Genomic DNA, 26,559 nt, shown 5'->3' on the forward strand with positions numbered 1-26,559 from the left:
GCATAGGCGAGCAGATATAAAACGCCAAGCAGGAGAACTGTTAAGTGAAGCGTAAATAAATAAACCTGGGTGCCGAGTACAAAATTTTGAAGATGCAAATTCATATTATGTGAAAAAAGCCTGCGTAGCGTATCTTGGCAGGAAGGTTAGTCCTGTTTGTTTCTTCATGCTCAAAGGCGCTGGCTGTTTGCTTTATCATTTTCTCCATGAAGCGAGATGCGGTCAGATTTCTCTCGAATCTTCGCAGCAATGCGCAAGTTCTTGCATATATAGTTTCGCATGGTAGTAGTCGGTTTAGGCGCCTTATTTGAAATGTTCCCTGTTGGATTTAAATCTAGCGCGACCGACAGCAGCAGGGATACTAGATACTTCTAGCATTGCGCGTACTGCTACCGTTACGGCTTAGCGCCTACCGCACACCCCACTGCACACGCTCTGATTGGCTCCGACGGGGCAGCCTCGCCCGGTGTAAACGGGAAAGTATGTATTTTCCTAACGGCTGTTTGCGCATGCGTAGTCGCTGCTCACGGTGAGAGGTAGCCGTACGCGCTATGCTGAAAGTGTAATTTTCGACGACCGCCAAATACACTTGTTCCAGCTACCTCAACCGAGCTCTTCAATTCTTTATGGGCACAGGTCCGCCGATTCAACGTTGTTTAATTTTACGCCACGTTGCTCGGCCTTTCTCTACCGTGTTTCGCAACCATGTGAAAATATTTACGAGAGCGCGCATATCGGTTCATACTTGGTCTTTACGTGAGTGCATCAGAGAAGAGAAAAAATTGCTCTTTAGACTGCAGCAAAACGAATTTATGCAGCCCTGGAAATTTATCGCGTTTTACAAACTTTCACAGATTTTATGGTATGACGTACCTTATTGCTGTCTGGTGGTAAGTTTATGGCGATCGTCGTACTCTTACAAGCCCAAATAATATCTGTGGCTGCTCGCATTGCTTTGGCGTAGTGCCAGGGGTCTAAGGAAAGAAAGAATTTGAAAAACACTGCTCCTGAATAAAATTATTGTGTTGTGTTTGTGGTTCGTAGATAAACACAGACACAGATAAACACATTTGTGATTTTTTTATTGCATATCAAATTGGCCAATGCTGCATCCTTAAATTATCATAAATATAGCTTATTTACTAGACAGCAACACGCGCCTTCGTTAACGGTAATTGAGCCTCAAACAGGCATGTGCGTTAAAAACTGATTAAAGACAGATATCTATCTTCAAATAGTCCCCGGATCGTTTCTGATCATGACATCCTGGTTAAGCCTTTCTGCGGTTGCAGTTAGGCAAAACAATGTGTATTGCCGTGTATAGGTCGTTGTTACCATCCATCCAATGTTGCGGGCCTTGCAGCGGTCGCATAAAAAAGTATTGCTCAAATCAGTTCCGTTAAGGAAAATGCGAACTACTTATAATTTATCTGCCACAATCTTTCGGGCCCTTGAATTTCCTAATGAGCGGTAGGCATCGCGAGAGAAACCTTCTGGTTGGGAACTTCACATCCGGCAACATCTACAGCGTGCGTCGCGCTGGTGATGCGAAATTACAGCACAGTTTGCTGTTTGATTGGCCGCTTACGAGGCTAGTCATTAATGCCCAAGACGAGTGCGGACAGCGTGGAAGGCGTGCTGTGTTAAAACATTTGATCTGAATTTCCTTTCAACTGCTGCCGTTGCAGTTGCGTTCCGTGTTGCACACCCAACATTTTTAGAGAAAATTTTTGAATATTGAAAAATTATAACGCACTGGCAAAGAAATATTAAAGGCAATAGTCCATTCTTCGACATATAGCAAAATATTTCTTGCGTAATGTTTCCGTCGCTGGAATCGAACAGTTAAGTCTGCCATAGAAAGCCAATGCGGATCGCTTTTGACAGAAACAAAAACGTGAATCGCAGAACAATTCAAGCCTGCCAACGGGAGAGCTGCACATATATTCTTTGTTATAGTGAAATCTCATAATATTCGAAAAAATAGCGCTCATAAATACTTTCTCATTCAAAAATGCGTTTTTCCATAACTGGGGCGTATGAGCGAAGAATAAGGGTGAATACTGCGACGAGTATGAACGCAGAAGAAGATTTGAACATCTCTCTGGGCTTCTGGGAGAAGTTTATTTTTGCAAATGCTTTTTTTTTTGCAGACTGCACTAAAGAAAGACTTCCTTTACCACCGGGCAGTGGAAGCAATATCTTGGAGCAATATACTGGCGGCTATATGCTCTTTTAATTCTGATAAAACTGCATGGTTTGCAGGACGCAAGAAGCTTGATAAATTCTAACGCAACGATTAACCCCTCTTGTGCAAGGCTGCGCTGTAAGCCATGCGAGGTATTTTTCTTGACTTCAGCAGTTACGCGCCGCAGATGTCTTATATCTTCATTTCTTGATATTTGTGATGCAAGACTACCACCAAGTACGTTTTTTGTTTGTTTCTTTAGCTAGGGCTCGGGCTGCTTATTCGTAAACGAAAACATTCACAAAGCCCTCTTAAAAGGATAATTTTGTGTACCGCACAAAAAGAACAAAAATAAAAGTTCGTGAAACGGCTTAAAGAAATTACAACATTGCCTACTAACGACGCTTCACCCTTTTCGTCGTTCGCACTATTATTAACGGCAAACTATAACTATCCGATACGAACATACTTGGCAAATGTTGAACTTGTTCAATAATAACGTTAAAGACTCTGCACGAAAAGCAAAAATTTCTGTCATTTTTGCGTTCGCGCATCAAATGGCGAACTCTAATCGGCGATGCAGGAGCACGATTTCTTGCTCCTTGAGCTAAAAAGCGTTATTTAATAGGGATTTGGATTCTAATTCTAGATTTACACTTGCCGAGACGGACTCTGTGCGTCTTCTTGGATTTAAGGCTATGCTGCGGGTCCTAGAGTGAATTACAGCACGTGATATACATTGAAACAACGTAAGCATATTTTTGTACGATTTATGAGTCACTTCTACCATAAAATCTTAAATACAAAGCCCGATAATAGTAAAAATAACGTATAAGCTGATACTCATTGCTGTCTACAAAACATGTCCTAATGTAACTGGTTGCAGTAAATTATAGCCATGCTCACTGAGAATGCAATTGTGTTGTGAAAGACAAACTTACAGTCTCATTCCTTTATCACTATCCTAATCATAAAAGAGAGATCTTTAAATGCTATTATAGCGATAACATATAAAATGCAAATCTTACCATCAAAGATTAAAACGAATAAAATGATTCCCATGCCTCGTCAGGCGCTGAGTCTATACTGGCTAGGTATTAAAGTAAAGGCTAGTTTCAGTGTTATCTACAGAGCCATACGAAAAAGCATTTGGGAAAACTCACTCATTCGTACAAAGCAGAAGTCAATGGCTTCCCGTTTTAGACTTTCAACATTTACTGCCACGCACAAAAGCAGGGCGGCGATGAAGCTCTTTGCCATTGCCACAGATAATCGCAGGATGCTCCACCCGCCTTTCTGTGTGCACTTTCACAGGTTTGTGCCAAGCCTTTTTATGTGTCTGATGGTTGCAGAACAACGACCGAGAACTGACATCAAGGTGGCTTTCGCAAAATTAAGCGCAGACAAAGAAAGGAATGGTCTACAGATGCTCTGCCGTGGCTTTTGGAAACATTCAATCGTTCATCAGTTGAAAGGTGATGAAGAATCGTCTCTGCCAGAATTTGAAACGCAACAAATTTAGAAAAGAACATTGCAGGTGCACGACCTATTCGAGCGTCATGTTTAGTTTTTGCAGCTGCCTCAATTCGTGCGAGTCTACGTGAATATACACTTCACTACTGTACACACGTATCGAGTAATACAAATACTAAGAAAAAAGCAGTACAAGGTAAGCATAGCTGTGCAAACGTTGGCAGGCACCGACATTATTTTTTACAGGTAATCATACTGTCACCTCTGTCCTCTGACAAGTACCGCGCCCTCCAGTGAATACAGATCCCTGACACGAGTCTTCTGCCTAACAATCATTGGGCAGGATCATTACCTTCAACGACAGATATAGTTGAAAGCGCATAAAAAACCCACGATATCAAAAGAAAACCCTCATAAAGCTATAATTTTGAACGTCAGTAGGTGAATTTATACCAACGTTATTCTCTCTTCCCCTTGGAATTGCGTTTTCTGTCGAAATGCCATCAGTGCCACCCATAATTCGTCTGCGCTAACAACTTTGAACCTGAGCCTTTGGTTTCATTTTTAGGATGGTGAAACATGAACACAAAATGACATATGTATGTAACTTCCCTCTCAAGCGCGTTTATCGTCACATTTGCTTTTCTATACACTATATCATCATATGTAGCACCTTTGACGCCGTATCATCACATGTCTCATGCGCTGGAAAAAGTGAGATGCAATCTTATTGCTACCATGTAGTCGCTTGCCGTTTGCACAGGAAATTAACTCATCAGTTAAGTTCATTTTTTTATTCCCTAATGTGTGCCACTCATTAATTAACAAGGCTGACGATAAGCTTTCAAAACCCGCCTGTTACTTTGGCTATGCCTCTTAAAAGTATTAGCATACCCTTACAAAGGTTTTAAGAATCGTGGAATAGTCCTTCAATACTTTTTCTGGTCACGAAACTGCGTCCAAAGTATCATATAGGGACAGTCTGTATTGAAAGTGGGGCAGCTGTCGGAAATGGGGGAAAAAAGCCGCTCAAGCACTGCTCGAAGTTGCCGATTTCCAGGCAATAGGCTAACATTCGTTTGGTATTATTGCGCTCTGGGGTTCGCTATTTGGAGTTTGCATAGACGCTGCTTTACCGGTTATTACCTGAAAGCAAGGCAGCTACATGCGACGCCAAACCCCCGTGTGATCGACGAAGGCTGTTAGTAAGCTTTCCTAGTGTCTATTTTCTGATCAACATCGCGCTTGCTTTCCCTAGCTGCTTGTTGTGAAAAAACTATCATTTTACATGGGTCCGGCTAGCACATTACTGCGCCAATATTTTCACCGCAACAGTCCACCAGTGTCAATCTTGAAGGTCTGAAGTAGTAGTCAGTGAAATGTATATATGTACCTGGGTTGCGGCTGTCTCGGCCGAGTCCTTCCTTTGGTCCAAGTTCATATGACTATTTATTTATTTATTTATTTCAATACCCTAAAGGCCCAATGCGGGCATTACATAGGGGGGATTCATCAAAGAAAACTTGACAAATATAGCACACAGCATATAAACGGATGAAGACAGAAATAAACAAGTTAAGAAGCCAGGTACAAGTAATAGGTGGGGGTGGGGGCAATGGCTAGGAACAGGTACTGAAAAAATGCACATGTACTAAATCCCACAAAACAAAACAAAAATCGCACCTTCAGAAGGTACAAAACATGGCATCTAACATTTCATGGAACGTTACGGCCGACACGCACACACTGAAGGCGACGAAAAAATAAAAACGCACATCATTCTACACTGCAATTTTCTAAGTATGGCCAAAGAGCTTTTCGAAACGATGATCTTCCAGCGATAGCCGCCATGCTAGAAGGAAGCGAATTCCACTCTTCAATAGCTAGTACCAAAGGTGAGTATTTCTGTAGTTCTGTCCGAGCGAAAATGGGTTTAGTCTTCTTCATATGATCTACACGAGCCGATGTGTGCGGTGCCGGGAGAAGATGTGAACTTGCAAATGGTGTGTTGTTGTGGTAGAGATTATGAAAAAAAGATAAACGACTGAATTTTCTGTGTATGACCAGGAACGGCAGATGGAGCGATATTTTCAGTGCTGTTAAACTTTGATACCGAGAGTAACGGGAACTATACCCATCTGCTTATAACTGGCGCTTACATTGCGACAGATACTGCAAGTCGACTGATGCTGACAATAGGACGTTATGGCGGCATTTGAAAAACAGTTGTGTGCGCTACAGAAATGGTCATATGACGAAAGACGTGGCGTTTTGCGGTGCTATTTCAAAATTGTTTTACTGACACTTGCCGAGGTTGCAAAACCAGCTTCTGAAGAGTCTTATCACCTGAACGATATATTAACTCTTTCTTACACTGCGACGGCGAACAAGCTGGCGAGTGGAAGGAAATTACGAAATTTTATTTCATAGCTCATCTTCTGACTGTAAGCTGCCAAAATAAATCACAAGTACAGGATGGCCACGCAAGAAACAAAACGTGATCCCTAAAAAGAATAATGTAGCAAAAGCTACAAAATAAAAGATATATGTACACAGAAGAGCACACCTATCAAAAAAAGGAACATCAAGTCACAGGTGCTTGCTCAAGTGCGCTGGTAGGCATTCCAATATTCTTGAGACGGCGCCGGTCCCGAGTTTAAGAATTCGATCTCCCGCCTCTTGAGGTTTTGGTGTCTCTTTAGAGTGTCCGAAGAACAATCTATACATCACACCTACCGTACATTTCCAGTTAATGGAACATCCATTCGCCATTTTAACCGTCTCAAACTTTTTTTAACGTGGGACACTAAGAATCTTGAAAGGTGTGCCGGGTCAAGTATGAAACATGGATGCCGTTTTATGTTTTTGACGGAGACTAATCATATCCAAAGGGAAGTCTCAATTGGTGATGAGGACATTTGTGAAGGCAGCTGTAATACCAGTCAGCAGCAAACGCAACTTTGCCAAGGGAAGCATGCGATTACCAGGCCCTATCTTGGACATAACTTTTTATTCTGGAATATTTTAAGTTACTGTTATGAAAGATTCACAGAGACAACTTTTTATTCTGGAATGGTAAAGTTATGGAGCTATTGAAGAAATGGCCCATTCTTCCGAAGCGTAGCGAAATATTTGTGTTGAATTTTCTCCATCGCTCGCATCGAGTAGTTGAGACTGCCATAAAAAACCAGTGGGGAACGTGTTCGATGATAGCAGAAAAGTTAATAGCAAAAACATGCAATCCTGCCGAGCGAAAACTTGCGGGTAATAATATTATAATAGTGGTATCTACGATATATGAAAAAGAGCAGTCATAAAGATCTTCGTGTTAAAAAATCCGCCTCTAGAATATCTTGGTATGTGCAGAATAATCTCTAAAGAGATCAAAATAACAAAAACAATCATCAAGATGATGTCACCGGGATTGGTCAGACTTCTGCGCTCTAATAAGGGGCTGATGAATAACTAGGAGAAATTCATGACTGATACTGAAGAGAAAACAGAACTTCGTGATTTGTTGAATTCAGATGCAACCTTGTTTTGGGATAATACTGAAAAGAAAACAGTTTGACAAATCAAGCACCTGCCATGAGGAATTCTGATTTCAGTGTACTAGAAGCAAGTTGCGCATTTCTTTTTGCCCTCACGGGCAACATCCTATCGGATTTAGGCTAGCCTACCGCAAGGAAAAGATCACGGAAGCAGGTGTGCAGTAGCATATGCTACTGCACACCTGCTGGTAAAAGGTTTTGGCAATTGTTACCGCTTGAAACTTTTGCGCACCGACATTAGACAAGTTCTCAGTACTGAGATTTTCCACCAGAAAATGGAGCTACTGTTCTTAACTAATGAGCTGACACCAAGGCTGTTGGCAGAGAGGAATACCTGTTTTCGATTATGGCTTTGCTACCGCACAGCTTACTGGCAAAGACGTTTTGATTGCAGTACTGTCTATGGGACCATTGCCATATCTGCACTCTGTTCAAACAAGCGAATGACTGGTACATCATCAACTCCTGTCAGTAGAACTTCTGTCAGCGTTTAGTTCGTACTTAGCTAGATTGAAAACTGAATTGTCCAAGAATCTGTGCATTGCGTGAGTGATGCAATACTAGAAAAAGAGCGGCAAACTTCTTCTGACGTATACAGCCTCAGCAGTATTGCACCACAGCTCGAAGAACTGCAGGAGCCGTTGATGAATAATTACCGGCTGGTACTTGCCCCGAGGGTAGCAAGATTAGGTTTTGGAGCTAAATTTTGACCATTACGGTTACATCTGATGCCGGACAAAAGCCAGAAGCTCTATCTAGTGGCCAGGAATAAGTCTACTAATACACAACAATAATAGCCGGCGTTAGAAATGCAAGCAGTATCGCTCGCGATTGATGAACAAAGACAGGCTGATTTTTGCATCAGTGTTGCAAGGTTACGCTTTTAGCGCAGCTCGATTCAAACCGGCTGGGTAATCTCTTATGCCGGACAAGGGCGAGAGACATTGTCTACTGGCCATTTTTAAGCACAGACTTCCACGACTTTAATTTCTTGTGCCCGAAATGCCAGATATATAGCTCACCATATAAGAATAAAGACCGGCTGGTTGTTGCACCAAGGAGCAAGGTTTGATTTTTAGCACAGCTCAGTTGTTACCGAACAGTTAGCCAGCTAACCTTTACTGACAATGGTTCCCGAGGAGGAGAGGTCACATATAGCTTAGCGGCAGGGTGTAACTGTCATCATTTACCCTTTAAGAACACAGACTGAAACGCATGTGTCTCGGATGCTAGTATGATAAAGAGGCTGGCTAGTTTCTTTTTTCCTTCTGCTTCATGCGCCGAGTCTTTCATTGTTGACCATCCGCGGCGCTCGGTACTCGGGAGAAAGAAAAGAAACGCTGCAAGTTAAGGTAATTTACCTTCTAGAGGTCATTCTGGCTCGCCTTATGTCCCGTCCCTGGGCATGCACTCCGCTTCAGTAAACATATACGAAGCAAAGTCCTGTGCAAACTCAGAACCGACAGGAGCCCCTGTTCCGAAGAGTAATTGCGTTTTCTTGCCATATGAACGTGTGCCGAAATATGTTTTTACTACATTTTGGCTTTTCCAACTATTATAACTGGCAGAGTAGTCTTGATGAACAAATTTTTGATGACTAAAAATTATATGGAGCAAAAATTTTGTTCCTGCTACTTTAACTAAAGGCGACGCGGGAATGCGTGCCGCAGTATGCTGGTAATTCAACTACGCACATATCAGCGCTGAGCAAACTCACTGACTTAGCTCACCTGCAGGCCTTGGTCCACACGTGCAAGATGATGCTATATGTGTCATGCCTTTGGTTGATATCGAGGTCTGTTAGTTTCTTTTTACTTTCTGTATTGAAGGTGTCGGAGTAAAGCATTTGATGACATAAATGATTACGTCCCTTAAAAAATGTAATTGCTAATATACGTAGCACGTCCTGTAATACCGCGAGTGTGACGTGGAACGTCATCTAACGGCGAGGGCGGAAACTGTGCGAGAGCCCTCTTAAGCTACCTATGGCATCAAGACTGCCAGAACCGAGACCCTCGTTAAGCTATTAGCAGGTAAGTTAAATGAAATGAGGGGCCCGTTTGACAAACTTATGAAGGGAGCTAACAGTCACCGTAACCAAGGTGCATAGGGGTATTTTTGTATGCGTTGTGCTTATCAGTGGGATATTATAGTACTTAGATTAATAAATCGCTTAAAGAAAATTACTTATAAAGCAGCAGAAAAAACAACCATGCCGCCGGTGGGATCCGAACCCACGACCTCCGAATATCGCGTCCGGTGCTCTTACCAACTGAGCTACGGCGACAGCTGTGCAATCTGCTGCTCTCGTAGGTATTTATGTTCATTGGGTGTAAGCGAACCTTGAGAGTGTTCACCAGCGCCACCCTCAACAATAGCGGCGGACGTAGCACGTCCTGTAATACCGCGAGTGTGACGTGGAGCGTCATCTAACGGCGAGGGCGCAAACTGTGCGAGAGTCCTCTTAAGCTACCTATGGCATCATGACTGTCAGAACCGAGACCCTCGTTAAGCTATTAGCAGATAAGTTAAATGAAATGAGGGGCCCGTTTGACAAACTTATGAAGTGAGCTAACAGTCACCGAAGCTAAGGTGCATAGGGGAATTTTTTTTATGTGTTGTGCTTATCAGTGGGATATTATAGTACTTAGATTAATAAATCGCTTAAAGAAAATTACTTATAAAGCAGCAGAAAAAACAACCATGCCGCCGGTGGGATCCGAACCAACGACCTCCGAATATCGCGTCCGGTGCTCTTACCAACTGAGCTACGGCGACGGCTGTCCAATCTGCTGCTGTCGTGGGTATTTATGTTCATTGGGTGTAAGCGAACCTTGAGAGTGTTCACCAGCGCCTTTCACCTGCTGCTTTATAAGTAATTTTCTTTATGCGATTTATTAATCTAAGTACTATAATATCCCACTGATAAGCACAACACATAAAAAAAAATTCCCCTATGCACCTCGGTTTCGGTGACTGTTAGCTCCCTTCATAAGTTTGTCAAACGGGCCCCTCATTTCATTTAACTTATCTGCTAATAGCTTAACGAGGGTCTCGGTTCTGGCAGTCTTGATGCCATAGGTAGCTTAAGAGGGCTCTCGCATAGTTTCCGCCCTCGCCGTTAGATGACGTTCCACGTCACACTCGCGGTATTACAGGACGTGCAACGTCCGCCGCTATTGTCGAGGGTGGCGCTGGTGAACACTCTCAAGGTTCGCTTACACCCAATGAACATAAATACCCACGAGAGCAGCAGATTGGACAGCAGTCGCCGTAGCTCAGTTGGTAAGAGCACCGGACGCGATATTCGGAGGTCGTGGGTTCGGATCCCACCGGCGGCATGGTTGTTTTTTCTGCTGCTTTATAAGTAATTTTCCTTAAGCGATTTATTAATCTAAGTACTATAATATCCCACTGATAAGCACAACACATAAAAAAAAACCCTATGCACCTTGGTTTCGGTGACTGTTAGCTCCCTTCATAAGTTTGTCAAACGGGCCCCTCATTTCATTTAACTTACCTGCTAATAGCTTAACGAGGGTCTCGGTTCTGGCAGTCTTGATGCCATAGGTAGCTTAAGAGGGCTCTCGCACAGTTTCCGCCCTCGCCGTTAGATGACGTTCCACGTCACACTCGCGGTATTACAGGACGTGCTACGCCCGCCGCTATTGTCGAGGGTGGCGCTGGTGAACACTCTCAGGGTTCGCTTACACCCAATGAACATAAATACCCACGAGAGCAGCAGACTTGACAGCCGTCGCCGTAGCTCAGTTGGTAAGAGCACCGGACGCGATATTCGGAGGTCGTGTGTTCGGATCCCACCGGGGGCATGGTTGTTTTTTCTGGTGCTTTATAAGTAATTTTCTTTAAGCGATAAGCTGAACAACATAATCTTTTGCTTCCGAATGTCAAAACTAATTATGGCAAACAGTCCGCTTTATTTTCAGCAATCACTGTCTGGAACTCGCTACCCGCAACCATCAAATCATTTCGCACCGAAGCACAATTCCATAAAAACTTGAAAAACTATGTACTGCATAATTGCCTTCAATTGTTACGCCAGTGAAACCTGTTAGTATTGTGTACGACTTCTATTGCCTGAGTGCTTGTTCTATGTTCTCTTTTTGTGTTTGCAAAATGTGTTTTTAAAATTTAGCATGACTAAACTGTTATTTCAGATCTTACATTTCATTGCACCTGTGTTCCGCTATGTAATTGCTATCTGCCATATATTTATTCTACTTCAAATATGCAATTAATTACAGGAGGTCCCCCTGACAGTTTCCACTTTGGGACCTCCTTCTGTAATAATCAATTTATGTACATCTTACCTATGCATCTTTTTCAATAAACTTTCAAACTTTCTTTCTATTAATCTAAGTACTATAATATCCCACTGATAAGCACAACACATAAATAAATACTTCCCCTATGCACCTTGGTTTCGGTGACTGTTAGCTCCCTTCATAAGTTTGTCAAACGGGCCCCTCATTTCATGTAACTTATCTGCTAATAGCTTAACCAGGGTCTCGGTTCTGGCAGTCTTGATGCCGTAGGTAGCTTAAGAGGGCTCTCGCACAGTTTCCGCCCTCGCCGTTCGATGACGTTTTACGTCACACTCGCGGTATTACAGGACGTGCTACGCCCACCGCTATGGTCGAGGGTGGCGCTGGTGAACACTCTCAAGGATCGCTTACACGCAGTAAAACATAAATACCCACGAGAGCAGCAGATTGGACAGCCGTCGCCGTAGCTCAGTTGGTAAGAGCACCGGACGCGATATTCGGAAGTCGTGGGTTCGGATCCCACCGGCGGCATGGTTGTTTTTTCTGCTGCTTTATAAGTAATTTTCTTTAAGGGATTTATTAATCTAAGTACTATAATATCCCACTGATAAGCACAACACATAAAAAAAAATTCCCTATGCACCTTGGTTTCGGTGACTGTTCGCTCCCTTCATAAGCATATATATATATATATATATATATATATATATATATATATATATATATATATATATATATATATATATATATATATATATATATATATATATATATATATATATATAACTCAGTGCACGTTAAAGAACCGAAGGTAGTCGACATTATTTGCAGCCCTACACTACGGCGTCCCTCATAACCTGAGTCGCTTTGGGATGTTAAACCCACCCCCATAGCCCATATATATTAAGGATGGAGTGAAAGAAGAAAAGAAGAAAGAGGTGTTGTAGTAGAGAGCTCCGGAATAATTGCGACCACCTGGGGATCTTTAACGTGCATTGACATCGAACAACACACTGGTGCCTTAGCGTTCTGCCTCCATAAAAGTGCAGCTGCCGCGGTCGGGTTCGAACCCGGGAATGAATAAATGAATAAAACTTTATTTTCGTTTCTTTGGGAATAGCGGATTCCGGACGTCTTCATCTTCTGAGTTCCAATGGTCGGTGCCCTCATTCCAGGGCCTCGCTGAGCTTTGCCACCTCGTTTGCGTGCCGCACGAGTCCTCTCTGGACCCCCAGCTCGCTGCTGGTGAGCAGGCCCTCCCACTGTTCCGCACTGGGCTTTTCTAGTTTATGGAATACATAGTTGTGTGTACATTCCCATGTAATATGATATAGCGTGGGGGTTGCCCCGCTCCACGTGCATGTGTCATTGTATTGTCCTGGATACATCTTATGTAGTGTGTGTAGGTTTGTTAAGGTACCTGTTTGTAATCTTCGCCATCCCACTGCCTCGTCCTGTGTCAGCAACGGGTGTGGTGGAGGATACGTCAGTCTCCTTCCTCTGTGGTAATTTAGTATTTCTGCATATGTGGGTTCTACCGTTGTGGTATGTTCCTGTGACTCCGTTGTGTCTGCTCGGTGGGTCATTTCACGAGCTAGACTGCCCTCAGGTTTCCTTCCACTCCGGCGTGTCCCAGTATCCAGAAAATGTTGTGTTGTAATGATGTACTGGGAGGCCCTGCCTGGAGGATGATTTGCAGTGCTCCCTTGTTTATTCTTCCCGCCGTGTAGCTTCGACACGCGGCTTTCGAGTCCGTCAGAATCGTACCCTAAATGTTTTTTGCAACATGCTGCCGCTGTCGGGTTTGTTCCCGAACCCGGGAACAAACCCGACAACGGCAGCATGTTGCAAAAAAACATTTATGGTATGTATCTCGCGTCAGCGCTTTTAAGCTTGGCTGGCAATTAGGCACCGTCATTCCGAGTAAAGTAAAAGTTTTAGTTGTTTAAATTTCCCTTCATTATAATTCTGTTAGTTAGCTTCGGTGAAAAAAAAGAATGGAAATTTCGCAGTTTCAGCGAATACAATTCTCTAACTTCATTTTTTTATGTCTGTACACTGCTCACTCTTAAGCTGCCCTCCTTTTCTTTATAAACGGCGTTTTAACATGTATGAAGGCTAGAGGTAGATGCCACGTCACCACAAGATGTATTTCCTTACTTGCACGCTGCAAGAAGATTGCACATAACACTTGAAATGCGCTGAAACTGACCTGAAATATAAACATTAGTGAATTTATTGTTGTTTTCTATTAGGCTAACAATTAAACTTGTAGTTCTTTTACTTTATCTCTCTTTTGTATTGACTTTAACCGATAATTTCTGTCACCCCATATATACTTTGATATTTGGAAACCAGTCCTTATTGTTCATAATATATATCCAGAAGGTTATTCGTCTTTCACGCGCCTGAGCCGAAAACAAGAAGAAGCGTACTGAGCTCGTGCAAAATGCATCTTCTGTCGACGAAGAAGTAGGAGCGCTCCGGCAAGGTGACAGGCAGGTTGTTTCGTGACTGGAACCAGCATAGGCTTCCCTCCGTTCTGGTCTTGGAAGGCTTGAGATATGGCCAAGAAGAAAGGCAAGAGAGCCTCTATTGCCAAGCCAGACCGACATAACAAGGCGATAAGGGATACCGGCGGCGTCAGTGTTGTCAAGCCGTCCCCCGGCAAAGTTCAATCAGCGACGGCCGCTTTGGGTGCGTTGTCCACCACTTCCCCGCTGTCCCCAGAGGCTAGGCCCGGCGTGTTCTCCGTCACTTCGCCGCTGTCCTCAGAGACCAGGCCCGGCGTGTTCTCCGTAACTTCACCGCTGTCCCCGGAGGCCGGGCCTGACTCCAATCCCATCCCCTCGCAAATGGCTACCGTGGGCGCCACGACCTCCGCTGCGTTCGAAGCCATCGTGTCTCCACTGGACCACATCCTCATCTTCGGCCACGGGGTGTTCCAGAGGCTCATCCTTGTCTGCACCCAGCTGGCAGTATTCTGCACAATCTTGCACGCCGAGGCCTCGACGCACCTGGCGCGACCCGTGGAGCACTGGTGCCGACCTCCGGCCGCGTACGCCAACCTGCCGCCGGAGACTTGGACGAACGCCAGCATACCGGTCGAGAAGGACGGGTCATACAGCAGATGCTTCCGTTACGAACCTCCGTTCGTGCTTCAAAGCACGAACTCTTCCCTCAACGACCGAGAAACTGTGCCTTGCGACAACGGCTGGACCTACGCTGTAAGCGCAACTCACTAGCTTATCCAGCATAAAGGCGCCTTTTTAAGGCCTGGGTGAGAGTCTATATAATTAAATTCGAAATTAATATGCTTCAGGTAAACGTTTTTGCAAGTTACGTTTTGCATCAACCACAACACATGCGAGCTTATGTTCAGTCTCCATTTTACTCTATTTGAGGAATATAACCATTATTTCTGGTGGGTATAGCAGTGAGAAAAGAAGTACAAATGACTCTCTCAGGTTCCTAACCACGCCGACGAACCGAAGAGAGAACAAGCTTCGCGAGAATGTGTCACATGCTGTGTCACACGGGCAGCGGAAAGGCGTTTGAAAATCGGGTCGTTATATCCCAAGGCGTAAGGTGTGCAGCTACACGGCACAACTGTTGCGCCTTTGTCGCTAAGGTGCTTGGAGGCGAAGGCGTCCGTCCGAGACCTTTGGAGCCCAAAGGTTCGGCCTTGGAGAGCCTGCGATCGCAGTGCCATCCAACGTCAAAACGTAAAAGCAATGAAAAAAAGTAGATGAAGCCAGCAACGTTTGAAAATATCTTTTAGACACAAAAGTTGTCGGCCTTTGCTTTTTGTGCGGTGTTTATATTTTATGCCCAGATTTTGAGACAGTAAATTTTTGCAGCAACACCGAGTGCCCCTGGTGGCAAAGGTAATACATGAATAATAATAATAATTCGTTTTTGGGGGAAAGGAAATGGCGCAGTATCTGTCTCATATATCGTTGGACACCTGAACCGCGCCGTAAGGGAAGGGATAAAGGAGGGAGTGAAAGAAGAAAGGAAGAATGAGGTCCCGTAGTGGAGGGCTCCGGAATAATTTCGACCACCTGGGGATCTTTAGCGTGCACTGACATCGCACAGCACACGGGCGCCTTAGCGTTTTTCCTCCATAAAAACGCAGCCGCCGCGGTCGGGTTCGAACCCGGGAACTCCGGATCAGTAGTCCAGCGCCCTAACCACTGAGCCACCGCGGCGGGGCTAATACATGAAGCCTGCTACTGCTTTTGAGAGCAGCTGTTGCAGTTCCTTCAAGCAAGCCATTAGAATGAAAAAAAATCGTCTGAGCTCAACGAATGAACAGAATTCCCCACTTTAAGTTTAAAACACCCATTTCAGGCGGCTAGAGCACAGCAGCGGGTGCTAAGCATCAATGACTGTTTCGCCTTTGGGCTGCACCGTGTAGCAGCGTCGTCGCTGCTTCTTTAAGCTTTCGCTCCTTTGGTGAAAAAGGGTGCCTTTGCTGGAAAGGTCTTCGAGGAATGCCGTGTGGCAGGGGTATTAAATTTAGGTCTGCCATTTAGTTACACCCACCGCGGTGGCTCAGTGGTCACTGCGGTCGGCTACTAAACCAGAGAACCCGGGTTCGAACCCGACCGCGGCAGCCGCGTTTCGATTATATAATGATAATAATTGGTTTTTGGGGAAAATAAATGGCGCAGTATCTGTCTCATATATCGTTGGACACCTACGTTTCGATGGAGACGAATTGCAAAGGCACCCGTGTGCTGTGCGATGTCAGTGCACGTTAAAGATCCCCAGGTGGTCGAAATTATTCCGGAGCCCTTCACTACGGCACCTCTTCCTTTCGTCTCTCAGTCCCTCCTCCATCCCTTTCCTTACGGCGTGGTTCAGGTGTCCACCGAGATATGACACAGATACTGTGCCATTTCCTTTCCTCTAAAACCTATTTTTAAATTTTTTTTCTTTGGGCAAGTAGACGCGGCTTAGTGCCTGTAAAGTTGAGTGCGTTCCACACTCACCCTGCCCGCCCTACTAGCTGGTTGATCGCGAGTTTGGTCACCCAATGAACACTTCGGCTTATTGTTGCTGTGCCGCGTGTCTGCCGCAACGTTGTCAACGCTAATTCATGCAGCCCACATCTCTCTCAGCTCCTCCACAAATTTCAAAGCGCTTTTGAGGCGTCCACTGACCGGGAGCCAGTTACGTAACCTTCCTTTCCTCAAAATCATCGGAGATTAGAACGTTGTCAACGCCAACGCCAATGCACCCAATGAACGCCGACAGCTTTTGCTTTGTATATATTGACCCGCTGCGGTGGCTCAGTGGTTAGGGCGCTCGACTACTGATCCGAAGTTCCCGGTTTCGAACCCAACCGCGGCGGCTGCGTTTTTATGGAGGAAAAACGCTAAGGCGCCCGTGTTCTGTGCGATGTCTGTGCACGTTAAAGATGCCCAGGTGGTCGAAATTATTCCAGAGCCCTCCACTATGGCACCCCTTTCTTCCTTTCGTCTTTCACTCCCTCCTTTATCCCTTCCCTTACGGCGCGATTCAGGTGTTCAACGATATATGAGACAGATACTGCGCCATTTCCTTTCCATAAAACCAATTATTATTATATCCTGGAAGAGCTGAGCTAATTCACAGCCTAATTTTTCTTAACGGGACGAATATTTGAACAGTTCATGCGTTATGCCTTTCCTTCGTCACAACCACATATATCGCTGTAAAAGGTTAGTAATGTTGACTGCATTTGGCGCGTATATAGACTCGTGTTTTACTAAATTCTGCAGATCTATGCCTCTCTTTCTCAAGCCTTCGCGATGTTAGATGCTGGTCAAGCATTTATCGTCACTAAGGGCGCGGGGGCGTAGGATAACCTTCATCGCCAATAAGCCGCCTCATGACGCCAAACGAAACTGTCTGTCTACAACGCATAACGTCGACAGGCGTCTAGCGGAAAGAAAAGCATAATCGCCCTTCTTTGTACAAGTGGCAACCACTTATAGTGTGGTGCGCTGAAAACCGATTCTTCTGTCGCCGATACTGCGCCATTTTCTTTCCCCAAAAACCATATTTCGATTTTCTGTCGCTTTTTCGTCATCTCTTCACTATTCTGGTTAGTCAACAAAGCGTCTCGTGACGACAAAAAAATTGCAGGGGACACTCAAGCTCCGCCTTGGGGGTATGACGCGATAGCGTATTGGGTTACGGATTCTCTACCTAGACCAACTTGCTACTCTTTTATTTACTAATCCTTCCGCGATTTTTCGCTCCCGGCCAACGCCTTCGACGCCGCGTGAGCCTGATACTGCTGATGCTAGGGTGGGTCAGTGGTTAGGGCGCTTGGCTACTGATCCGGAGCTCCCGGGTTCGAACCCGACCACGGCGGCTGCGTTTCGATGGAGGTGAAACGCTAAGGCACCCGTGTGCTGTGCGATGTCAGTGCGCGTTAAAGATCCCCAGGTGGTCGAAATTATTGCGGAGCCCTCCATTGCGGCACCTCTTTCATCATTTCTTCTTTCACTCTCTTCTTTATCCCTTCCCTTACGGCGCGGTTCGGGTGTCCGCCGATATGTGAGATAGATACAGCGGCAATTCCTTTCCTTAAAACAAGTTTTTTCTTTTACGTATAGTGAAATGGACGCATACCGTGGACAGATGGCATCACTCTATTGCTTAAAGAAAAGACGCGACGAAACAGTGAAACTTCACTGCCGCTCTTTTAGATCCAGTATCAAGAATATAAAAAATGTTGCGCTTTTGGGCACCTGTAATGGTATATGATTAATGACCCACTGTGCTGCCATCAAGGGCAAGTGCCGTATTTGAGAACGATATGCGATTGCTATTATCCGTGCAGTTTAACAAACGTGCGTCAAATTTGCCAGGTGCAGGCCAAGAGTGCTTTTCGCAATAAAACGAAACTTGTTTTGTTGTAAGTCTTCACGTTTCCTTGCACGCAGGCGTCGATCCACACCTCGGTCGTCGGAAAGTGGGACCTAGTCTGCCAACGACGCAGGCTGATGTCAATGCTTACAGCCTGCTACATGACTGGTGCCCTACTCATCATGCCGTTTGTCGGTTTCGCTGCTGACCGCCTCGGCCGACGTCCCGTGCTCGGCGCCTCCTTATTCGTCCTCATTGTGTCCGGCGTCCTGCTCGCATTCTCCAGTACTCTGCTGGTGTTCGCCACTCTATGCTTCTTCACCTCAGCGTCCGCCGGAAGCCTTGTAGTGATTTCCATCGTCCTCCTATTCGAAGTCACGGACTCCTCCCACCGCGTACTCTACTGCACCATAGCCCTTACGAGCGGCTTCTCAGCAGCCCATGTCTATGGCGAGCTCGTGCACGACTGGATCCACGACTGGTCAGTAATCCAGCTGATCTGCATGGTCCCCACTGCGCTACTAATAGGAGCCGTCTACATCACAAAAGAATCGCCCTGCTGGCTCCTTGCGACGTTCAAGGTCAGCAGAGCCGCCGATGTTGTGATGTGGGCGGCCCGGATGAACGGCGCTGACATGGGACTCGTCGTCAGGCGGTTGCAAGCCATCAGAGACGAGGCCAGGAAGGCGGGAGTAGAGGTCGGCATAAGGGCGGGCGAGGGACTGCATAAGACGTCACCGGCACAGATTTTCACGAACCAGGCACTGCGCAAGAGTACAATGGTGGTGTATGGCTGCTGGTTCTTAGCGAACAGCTTCTCCTACAGGCTCAGGGAAAGCAGGGAGAACCGCGTCGTGCACCGTGCACTCGCCGCTCTTGCGATCCCAGCCGTAGCCGCCAGCGTGTTCGTGCTTAACACCCACGGACGACGAATTTCTATGGCAGTCAGCATGGTGATTCTAGGCAGCCTGATTGCGGGCCTGACGGGAGCTGCGTTAATCTTGCCTGGTAAGTTCCTAAAGTCTTCATGTCAGAAATGGATCGATTTCTCTAAGTGAATATTCGCTAAATGTTCCGACCGGTCACCGATTTTAAAAGATGTTTTAAAAGTTCTTCTAAACCATGATTTAAACACCTGTTTTAAATATTTTTCTGCAGCATTCACTTACTCAGAACAGTCTCTCAGAAACAAAACTGTTTTTTTTAATATGGTCAGGAAGTTACGAATACTACATGCGAATGCAACATCAATCATTTTAGCAAAAGATGATTCTCAAAATGCAAAAGGGAAAAAAACTCGCCTCGAAACCTTGAAATTAAAGTTGAGGTACTGTTCTTGCGGTACGGTGCTCCTTATTCTTTAATGAAAATCTGGTCCACATAATTTTTGAGTACTTCAGACCTTTACTTGTTGTGCCAAGCTTAGAAGTAATTGACATAGGTACCCCACGACATGCAAACACAGCGTCTGTCAAAAGTAATGAGGTTTACAGCTTCACACTTTTCTATTGCAAATGGCATTTTGTTTCATCTGTGAAAGAACTTTCGATGTACTAGGGACGAAAGTTCATCTCACTAGCAAGAAAATATCAGCGATATTGAGGTGCAATGAAGACCACAGAAGTAATCAGAAAACAAACACTTTGTCCTCTTAAGGGCACAGGGTAAGCCCTATACTTCCCATGCATTTTAGGCCATGTTGAGGTACCTGTTTCTCACTAACTAATAGCAGTAGCCTAATAATACATATATCATTGTTTGCCAAATTTTGTGCTCTTTTTACTGAACTAGAATATTTGAAATGTGTTGAAAATTCGATTTTCAATAAAATTTTTTTCCGGTAGTACACAAATCTGGCCTTTCTTTGCGCATTTCAAAATTCATAACAGAATAACTGCTCAGTGAAATTGCTTAATTCTAGTTCAGTAGTTGGCAACACTTATGTAGATGATTGCAAAAAAAATCAGGCGTCTGTCTTGAAAGGCATTGGAAATAATGGTACCTTTGTAAGAAAAAACACTGTTTTGAGATAATAGAGCGTAAAGAGAAAAAAGATGTGAAAAACCATTTTTTATTCGCAGAAACGCCTCCATAGTAATTGGTTTAATAGCCCCCTGCTTCGTAGTCACTGTCGCCGTCATTTTTTCGCTTTTCGGCTTGTCGTTTTGACTGTCGGGCCTCTTTTGTAAGCTGTCGTGTTGCTCGGTCCGCAAAGTACATGCGCTTATGGTCAGCTTCCCGCAGCCACTTGATGGTGTTGCTCCCTGGGTTCAATCCACACGCCTTCAAAACGTTGGCCCGTGCGATGCTACCATCATTAAATGAAAGAACAGCATCCAGTGTTGCCATCCGTAGGGTCCGAAGCCTAACAAACACATTCTTTGGCGCGCGTTCCCAAACAACATGGTTGAGCGACTCATTTGCATTTTGAGTCCGCCCATGCAGGCACTTCTCTAGGAGCTCAGCCTTCGATAGCTCCCTATAAATGGGTTTGATAGCCTCCAAGACAGATGCAGGCAAACTCTCCTTGTGGAAAAATGGCTTGCCCTCTGACTGACTTCTGTTGAAGGCACACCACGTATCAGGTCCCTTTGGGCAAAGTCCATGGCATGGGTCATCGTCTGTGGCCGATAAGTGGAAGAAGGTTGCCCAAACGGCCTTTCGCATTTCATCCAGGTTTCCTACATTTCTTCTGATGGCCAAACCATAGTACGTCTGGAGCTTGTCTATTACTGCATCAGTCAGTCGGCCTCGGCCCGAGAGGCTCTTTCCATCAGACAGTTTTCCTGCTTTGTTTCCTTTTTTTAGCCTTCGTAACCTTGTGCCCATCCTTTTTTGCACGTGCCCTATGCACTCAACCTTGGATATTTCAACGGAATCACCATATGGCATTTGTGCCTTCACAGCCATAAAAGCCTTGCTGTCACCATCCCCAAGGTATTTGACGTATCGAACGCCGTGAAGCTCCTCACTCCTGCCGAAAATTTTCAGTGCTCCTGCGACTTCCATTCCACCGCTGGTGCCTTGGTAGTTGCTTTGGCACACCTCTCTATGAAGGGGGTCACTGTTTGTACCCTTGATGCTGCACTTTAGACAACGTTTAGACAAAACCTCCACATCCAGCACTTTCCCAGAGTCTACACTGGTCGCAGAGACTATGCCGTTATTGGAAGTATGGCCTCGCTTCTGCCAGCTTCCATCAAGAGCAACTGCGATGTCTTTATCCCCCTCATTCAGCTGCACAGCTTCGTCAGCTGCCCTTTTCGTCGACTCCTGAGCAGCAGCTTCGATGTGACCTAGAAGCTCTTGATTGTATTTCGCAAACTTTGTCGGCGGCTTAGGAAGGTTTAGCATAGCACAGAGTATATTTCCTGCAGCCATTCCCTTACCAATGGACCTCAAGGCATACACTAACCTGAGGTTGGCTTCATAGAGGCCAGAAGTAGTTTTCTTCGACGTCTCAAATCGTTGTGCGGCACTACACACTTCACAGTTCAAACTGTAAACGCTTGCAACACCTACCCGTTTTGTCACAATTTCGATGAGCTCAACACTTCCACCGCACTCTCTGCACACACAAATCTGTGTAATTGCGGCACAATTGCCGTCCATGTCCATTAAGGCATATTGGCTGCTGCTCTGTAGCACATCCTCTTCCTGGAAGCACAGAGAAAATCTTGAAAGCTTCGATGTCGAGGAGCTGGCGCGTTCGGCGTTCGGGATCTCATTCGGTCGTGGACATCCTTTTGCTTTTTCACGATGAGCGTAGCGGTTGCCGTGAAATTCACGCCTGACGAAGGCCTTCTTTGACCTGGGCATCTCAACTTATCAGCAGCAACCAACACCGGCACAATTTACAATACTGATCGAAAGGGATAGCACTCGGACGCAGCTGCATGAAGGTTGGAGAAACGTGGAAAAAACGTGCAAAGCGTCTCAGGATTGTCTTGGCTAAAAAAGAGGAGCTGTACAATAGTTGCCAGACAATTTTTTATATGTAGCTGATTTTAGACAAGTTTTGAAATCAGGTGGTGGACTTTTTGGTTGAAAAAATTGACGTTAATCCTGAAAGGGGGCGTGGCCGCTCACTACTTGGTTTCGGAAAAAGCGTTTTTCAGCCGTAAATATGGCTTTCTGAGGAAAGTGCGATCATGGAACATGTGTAGAAAGAATTGAACTTCTAAAATTCCAAAAGTAAAAAAAAACGATTTTTTTCTAATTTTACCTTACCCTGTGCCCTTAAACACGTGGAAGGGATTATATATTTATACCAGAGATCAATCTAGTTTCAGTGTGAATTTTTGACTTCCTCCTTTTTTTCGTTCTGGGGCTTCCTCTAACCGTCACAAGTACTAAAATTTTAACGTTCGATGAAGCTCACACACTACAAGAATCATTCAAAACGTACCACATTAATGGCCGAAAACTCGTCTAGCTCAAACGCGTGTGTCAGTATTCACCATTCGTAACACTATCAGAAGGCGTTAGTTCGGTGTTTAGAGAGAAACCATGTCGGCGGTTCCTGTGGAGACCTCTTGGATTTTAGATAGAGGAAAATTGTCTCGTTTTGCGATCCGATCACCATAGGAACAAATGTTCGGCATCATATGCCTTGCAGGTGGCGCCGATGCCGCCACTTCTCGCTTCGAGACGGCGGTTCTCGTCGCACAGCTGCTAGCCGTCGACTTGGCCGTCATAAGCCTCTACATCATCACGATCGAGATGTACCCAACCGTTCTCAGAGGCTGTGGCATATCAATGGGATACATGTGCGGCCGTCTCGGGGCCACCATGACTCCTTTCTTTGAAGCCATCGACTCAGGCCTGGTGCAAGGCACTGTGCTCACCCTAACGTCCCTCTTGCTGGTGGCCTTCGGCGCGCTAGCATGGGTGGTGCTACCGGAGACGACCGAGGTCCAAGCAGTGAACACCCTTCGCGACAGGGCCGGCGACGATGTCGAGCAGTGGATGCTCAAGACGCCGCTCACGATAGCTCGCCGTCAGAGTCGTGGCCTGGCTCTCCAGGAGCGTCGCAAGAGCTCAGCCAGCTCGCTTTCGAGGAAGTCGAGGCTTTCAAAAGCGAGCCAGTGAAGAGTTGGCGCAGTTATTAGGAACACCCGTTAGGACTCCAAGTGTCATAGAATAGCGTCTGAGTTTTCTCTTTTTCTTTTTCCTTTTCTTTCTCTAATCTTCTTAACTTTGCGTACTTTCTGTTCTCTTTCCACAGCATACAGGTCAGTTTAACGCTTGATGTCATTTGATTCATATGGCGTCAGCCTAAAGCGAAAATTCTTCTCTGTGTTCTTTACTTTTGTGTACTCCTAAATCAACTTAAAGCTATCTCAGGCATGAATTTATATCCTTCATCAATATTGTTGCTCTTTAGAGACTACATAACGATGTTTTCTTCAATGTTTGAGAAACTTGAGCCATTATTAAGGAAAGGCCACTTGTGTACTTTTTGCTGGGCTAGATCACAACTGCCATTCTGAAAGCCACGATTTAGAAGCTAAGGGCTTCGATGTTTGAATGTTTTCAATGTAGAAATACGTGATGCAAGCATATCTTGTGAACCTTGTGCTTTTTGTTTAGCAGCGGCATAATATGACAGGAAATTCAAGGTTACGTCGTTCCCTCTGGAGGGTAACACTTTGCGAACAATGACTGAATTACGAGAGTACATGACTAAAGTATGGTGCCTTCAATTGTCCGGCGTATCACTGTAGTGAAATTACTTGAATACAGTGTCTGCAACATCACATTTTACGTAAGCCCATAAAAAAATAGTTTGTGGTCGTGGTGGTCAGTGTGGTGGCTTCTTCAGTGAATTGTCTACAAGGGCTACAGTCTTCCTAACTTATAGAATGACATCATCATTTTGTGTGATGTAAGAAGGTTCTAACTACGGTGTCAGAGAAGACTACTTCATTTCGAACAGTCGCTCTTGTTAGCATATTTCTGGAAGGACGACAAACTTGGAACCGAATACCTACACTTAGGCGCGAAGCCGGCCACGATGATTCTGACAATGCTTTTGGGGACACCAGCTGCTCTCTGTGGTGAGGTTTTCACTGCATTTTGTGGAGTGTCAAATAGCGCACGCAACAGCTGCGTCAAGCCACGAGGTGTTCTGCGTCAACTGTTACTGTCATGCATGTTTAATTCCTCGAATTAGCTCAGGAAATTTGGTGCCGAATGTATTAGACACTATAAAATAGATCCGTTGAGAAACGAGCGCCTCCAGGGTATCATAAATATAAGCGATGAGTGCAGCGAATCAGTTCAGTGATTCCTTTCACGTATTTAGGACACGGATGGCTTAATTGTTTTCTTGTCTCCGCAGAGCGCCGAACCACTGCAGAAAGGGCCTTCCTTGGACTTCCCGCCGTTTAATTTCAAATTGGATTCTGCTATATGTATTGGTCTTGATACAACCTTCCTTTTTGATGTCACGGAACGCATGTTAAAACCAACCATTCTCAAACCATTTATTCCAGGATATTGCGCATTCTTTGAAGTTAACAAATTTAGCTTAGACATAAAGGTTGTTCCTGCAAAGATTGACGAAGAGTGAAAATCGACCTGGCGGTCTTTCGCTTTACAACGAAAAGTTTTTAGGTGCTGTAACATCACGTACTGTTTTTATTGTTTAATATTGCCTAAAATTATTCTACTGTAATTAGTGTTTGGAACTTTTACCGCTTACCGGGTTGCTACCCGCACAGTGCATTATTTTTTGGCAAAAATTGAGCCTGTGCTGATGAGATGAAAATTCAGACATTTATGGGGTTCCTTTCTTTGTATAACATGTCGAGAAAAAAAGGAGACTGATCCGTTCTTTGGCGTACTGGTATTTCGACCTCAAAAACAACCAGTGTTGCTCCTCCGGAGGGAGGAAAGCCGTCCTGTCCAATCGGCGCCAAACGTTCAAGCATAGGTGCGCGGTATAAGGTTGAGTCAGACGTTACAGCAGATCCTCTACCATGCGGATCTCGACCGAGGCAGCTCTCACCAGTCCGATGCATTGTTCATTAATGCGCAAACCTGTATCTTTGGGACCTATCTGGACGACTACGTGGGTTCACGACTTCAGTGCGATCTCTCTGCGAGCGAATTTCATCTTGCCAGTGCGCATACAGTCTGCGGGTGGCCGGATGACTGCTCGGATTGCTTCCTCGGAGTCGATTAAGGTATGCACCGGGTAACAGTAATTCCGCAGTCGTCTTCGGCTTAGGTGTTTCAATAGACGGATTCGCTCACGAACGACCTGAGGATTTATCTGACGTCCAGGCGTGCAGCGATCAGGCTAGCTTGATTGGTTTCGCCGTGGCTGTCGACGAGGTGCTGTGCTATTTAAGGTCTAGCCTGCTTCCCATGAGAACAGAACACGCGCATCAAATACGGTAAAACTGATAGCAGTTTCCGGGCTGCGACCCCGAGTATGTCCTTTTTGTCGGTTGGGCCGCAGTGTTTGGTTTTAAGTGAGGCATCATTCCGTTACCAGTCCGTACACCAAGACTGGCAGAGAGCGGCTGTTCCGAAATAAAAACATCATACGACTATCACTCCAATCTCATCGACGATCGACAGATTTTTTTATTTATGTGACGCATATATCTGGAATTAATAGATAAATCAATAAATAGGTTAAAATAAAGTACACGACTATGATCTATCATCGTTCTTCTTGTACAAGGTACCTTTCCGTAAACAGGAGCCGAGGCGTCGAGAGAAGTGCCGAGCTGGAAGAGTAATGCGGCCTTCAAGGTATTCACTAAGAGAACGGATGCGGGCATCAACCTGCTGCTGACTAGGCATCCCCACCTAGTGGTTGTAAGGGCGTGACCCTTCAGGTCACGGACCCCAACACCTCTCTCTATAATTAATGTTTTTACCACCACCACCACCCAGTCATTAGGTCTGAGGTGCTGAGGATACCAAAGAAGCCGCTGCTTCATCGTGTTCTACAACCCAAATGCAGACTGGAGAGTGTCCGCGTCTTCGTATTTAAGGCCATTTTTTTATATGACAATGATGCCAAATTCATGATGCAGCAAACATCATTGTATCAGGCGTCCAGACCGGTCCCGCAAATTTTCTACCCTGGAAAGACAGTGACGGCCGGTTACGACTTTGAATAAGCGGCCTTACATATTTCGCCGACAATTCATTGTCGCTCACATGAGCGCAAGGCTTT

General features: G+C 45.2%; 1 protein-coding gene and 1 non-coding gene across 2 annotated transcripts; one reads left to right on the forward strand and one right to left on the reverse strand.

Moving 5' to 3' along the window:
• Window positions 1–14,062: 14,062 nt before the first annotated feature.
• On the forward strand, window positions 14,063–23,589 carry LOC144134247 (solute carrier family 22 member 7-like). Its single transcript, XM_077667206.1, has 3 exons — window positions 14,063–14,725; window positions 18,440–19,370; window positions 22,981–23,589. The coding sequence occupies exons 1-3, from the start codon at window positions 14,063–14,065 to the stop codon at window positions 23,451–23,453; spliced, it is 2,067 nt and encodes a 688-aa protein (XP_077523332.1). The 3' UTR covers window positions 23,454–23,589.
• On the reverse strand, window positions 15,638–15,709 carry TRNAS-ACU (transfer RNA serine (anticodon ACU)). Its single transcript has one exon. It is a non-coding gene; the product is annotated as a tRNA-Ser (tRNA).
• Window positions 23,590–26,559: the final 2,970 nt, after the last annotated feature.

This window comes from Amblyomma americanum, chromosome 5 (genome assembly GCF_052857255.1).
Source record: "Amblyomma americanum isolate KBUSLIRL-KWMA chromosome 5, ASM5285725v1, whole genome shotgun sequence".
Lineage (NCBI taxonomy): Eukaryota > Metazoa > Arthropoda > Arachnida > Ixodida > Ixodidae > Amblyomma > Amblyomma americanum.